This window comes from Telmatherina bonti, assembly GCF_933228915.1.
Source record: "Telmatherina bonti genome assembly, chromosome: 15".
In the NCBI taxonomy this organism is placed as follows: domain Eukaryota; kingdom Metazoa; phylum Chordata; class Actinopteri; order Atheriniformes; family Telmatherinidae; genus Telmatherina; species Telmatherina bonti.
This window is the reverse complement of record NC_136613.1, coordinates 18,488,360-18,492,105: the sequence shown is the minus strand read 5'-3', so window position 1 is coordinate 18,492,105 and position 3,746 is coordinate 18,488,360. Positions and strand designations below refer to the sequence as shown.

At 42.9% G+C, this 3,746-nt stretch overlaps 1 protein-coding gene across 1 annotated transcript; it reads left to right on the top strand.

Moving 5' to 3' along the window:
* Positions 1–277: 277 nt before the first annotated feature.
* Positions 278–3,495, top strand: fastkd5 (FAST kinase domains 5). Its single transcript, XM_079254515.1, has 2 exons — positions 278–364; positions 991–3,495. Exon 2 carries the CDS (start codon positions 1,003–1,005, stop codon positions 3,394–3,396), a length of 2,394 nt encoding a protein of 797 aa, XP_079110641.1. The 5' UTR covers positions 278–364; positions 991–1,002; the 3' UTR covers positions 3,397–3,495.
* Positions 3,496–3,746: the final 251 nt, after the last annotated feature.

Genomic DNA, 3,746 nt, shown 5'->3' with positions numbered 1-3,746 from the left:
TTTTTTATACCGTTTGAACCTTACGAGCTGCCATAGGTCAAACACTGTTCATTTACCGTTGCTTTTACCGGAAGTGGGGCGCTGTCACAATAATTGACTGAGTTAATCATTATCCGTGTACCCTGCTTATTCAGGCGTTATCTACACAGTCTATGATTAAATTAAAAACCTCTGCAATGTGCTCAAAGCACATTACATTTAAAAATGATATACTAACTTATTTGTTTGTCTTATTTGTTTTAGTTTGAAAACGCAATTTTCAGGGTTCCGGTGCGATTTCAAGTCCTCGCTAATAGTTTCTCTCTTCCCCTTGCAGGCGCATGAGGTTTTCAGCATTTTCCCAGACCCACGTTGGAGGGTAAAGGTGGGTTAAACTATAAATAAAATACAATACAAACAGTTGTGTGCTTGGATTTACGGTAGTATTGATAACACATGATACGTTAGTTTAACACTGACTTAAGCTGATTCAAATCACGAGTCCTGGTCTGAAATTTACAACGTGGGCAAATAAATGAGACCAACACTTCACAATTGTAATACGGATTCAAGTGAGTGTCTTGTTTGGTATTAATCTTAAATTTTGCCAGACGAGGAAGATGTTGCACAGACATTCGTCTTGAATAGCAACAACATCATCATTTACTGCTTTACAAATGTGACATTGTCGTGTGTAGCAAGTCACGAATAAGCTGTTTATTTGGTGAGGCAGAATATTAAGCAACAAATGCTAAAATATTACCCTGATAAGCTACATTTGTTCATTCATTCACACAAATAGTGTAATTTCAAGGTTTAAGGCTGTTCACATCTTTTACAGTTATTTTTAAACAGTTTTGTATTTTGATATTAATTGGAAATAGCTATGACCTTTAAAAACAATGCATAGATGAAGCACGCCATGCTTAAAAAAATATTCTAAACCCAATTTATAGCTTTTTGCCTAGTACATCAGTAACATGTTGACTTGCACTGTCTTTGCCTTTACAGTCCAGCACATTGATGGCGGCCAGTATTCTTTGTCGGGGGGTTCCCAGGCTGCAATACCTCCCAGGCTGGAGGAAAGCTGCTGTCCAGGCTCAGTACTTGCACATCAAACCCGAGTTTGAGACTGATGATCAGGAAGAAAAGAAAAGGGTTTTTCCACACCATGAACTCTCTTTACAAGAAGGATACAGACTACATTATAACCCTTTGCCATATTACTCTGCATGTAACTCTGCAAAGTTGTGCAGTCATGCAGATAATGATGAAGATGAACAGTTTCTTTCTCCTCATGCACCCTCGTTCTGGCAACAGAGCAATCACTACAGCGTAAGTTGCTCACGGCATCTCTCAAGCGCAAAGAACACGCTTCTTGATTTAGCCTTTAACAAAGTCCCTGAACCTGAGAGACCACCTGTGTCGCCCCACCAGAGGAAACCAGTTCCACCAGATGTTAAAGTAAACTCACGTGCGTTCCTTAAATGCCGGCCAGAGTATGCTTCTGTGACCCTTGACCTCACCCAGCGTCCTCAGCCAATTGAGTGGATAGCGGTGTTGTCAATACTTCAAAAAGTTACCGTTCTAAAGGGTCGGATGAAGCCGTCTGATGTCTCACAGTGTTTTGTGGAACTCAGCAAGCTGCAACCGGACAAGGTGCCACTAATGAGAGGTGACCAACGGTTCATCATGCTTCTCAGGTATTCTGTAGAAAATCTTCGCCTCTTTACTCAGCTTCAGTTGCTGGAGGTTCTGCAGTCATTTGTGTGGCTGGACATGCCCCCTTCCCACACTGTGCTCGAGTTGTATGAGGCAGAGCTGAGTCGCCGAGCTAATCAGATGGATTTACATCAGTTGTTATTAGCTGCAGACTTATGGCGCTGTATTGGGAGGCAGGTGCCGCAGTTCTTGCGGAACCTTTATGAGTCTGTCCACCTGAATCTGGGGCAGATTGGAGTCCCTGAGCTGGTGCAACTATTGTACATACTGGGGGAAGGTAGGTTCTGCCCAAAAGACCTGATCCGTCCTTTAGAACAACTTCTCATGTGTCACTTAAAGCAGCTGCAACCTGAGGAGGTTGGCACTGTATGCCTGGGGCTTTTTAAATCCCAAACTTCAATATCTGAGAGTGCAGTGACTCATATTGTGGACAGGGCACTCTCTTTAGTTACAGAGATGAGCGACTTTGCAATGGTGAATGTGCTGAAATATTTGCGTTTCAGTTATCTTTATCACAGGGCATGGCTGGAGGCCATGGCTCACGAAGTTCCTCAGCGGGCCGGCAGGATGGGTGTCAAAGGGCTGATGCACGTTGCATTGACCTGTTCAGCTCTTCATTACCGCAATGACAACATCCTTACTGCTGTTGCTGAAAGGGTTCCCGCACTAGTGCCACACTGTCGGAGTAAGGACTCATGTAAACTCCTGTGGGCCTATGGCTCCTTAGGCTTTCTTCCAGTTCAGAGTCCAAGTTTCTATCCAAGCCTTACAGAAGCCCTAAGGCAGAAGAAAGCGGAGTTTCAGCGATTCCCAGAGCACTTGCTTACTGGCCTTCTAGGTTTGGTGTTTGTCTCTCAGTTCCCAGAGGACCTTCTTGCATTAGCCTTGAGCCCTGACTTTGTCAACATTGCACTGAAATGCACGCAACTGGAGCTTAAAAAAGACTTGTTCACTTTAGACGGAGCTGTTGCTCTGGAGTTGCCTCAGTGGACTGGCCCACGGTTAAGCTGTGAACTGAGAGAAGAGGTGGCAGAAATGCTCTGGAAGTTTGCACAGTCAGATGTGTGCCAGAAACCAGAGGTTATTGAGGCAGAGTCTGCTTTGCAACAGTTGCTTGGAGGAGATGAGTTTGTATGCAAGAGAATGATCCTTCCTCACACACGTTCCATCGACCTGGAGGTACATCTGGACTCAGCTGGACAGCCCATACCTGTGAACTTACCTGTTCCAGAGCTGAGTTCAACCATAACGCCTGTTCATCAGGGCTGGGAGAAATTAAATACAGGAGTGACTATTACTGATGAACTTTTAGATCAGTTAATAAACACAAAAAGCAGCACGGTGTTGTCTCCAAGATCTAAGCCCATATCTTTGCACAGGTTACGTCCTGTTGAAAATGAGAGAGTATTTGACTCTGTGCTGGATTTAACCAGCGATCTCAAGAAACCCAGGAACAACTCTGGTCGCCCGGACTCCAAATCCACTGTTAAAATCGCTGTACAGGTCTCAAGCAGGAACCACTACTGCTCCAGTTCACAGCAGTTGCTGGGACTTCATGCAATGAAGAGAAGACACCTGCAGCTGGCGGGATTCAAGGTTGTGGAGTTGAGTTATCAGGAATGGTTCCCAATACTGAGAAAAAGCAGGGCTGAGAAGCTGGCCTATCTGCACTGCAAAATCTATGACTGTCTGTAATGATTTATAACCCTCCAAAGAACCACAGATCATCACAGAGAACAAACTTGAAGGAATTTTGGCTTCTGGGAAATATTTAATTTATATTACGTTTGTACAGAGTTTAGAAAAAGTGAAATATTCAGATTGTTAAACCTCCTGCTGACTGATGTTTGTACATATTTAATTAAATGATATATTTTGTAAGAATATTTGTCAGTATTTTCCAAAATGTATTTAAAATTTTTGAAAACAAGAAAATTAAAAATAACTAAAATTCTTACAGTCTTTGTCAAGATTGTGTGATGATACCACTCACTTTAAAGATTACAGCTGCTAAATTGATATGATAGACGATGGACAGATTTGTG

Excerpts from the sequence above, each read along its gene's own strand:
- fastkd5 (XM_079254515.1), top strand. The coding sequence starts at position 1,003 with ATGGCGGCCAGTATTCTTTGTCGGGGGGTTCCCAGGCTGCAATACCTC.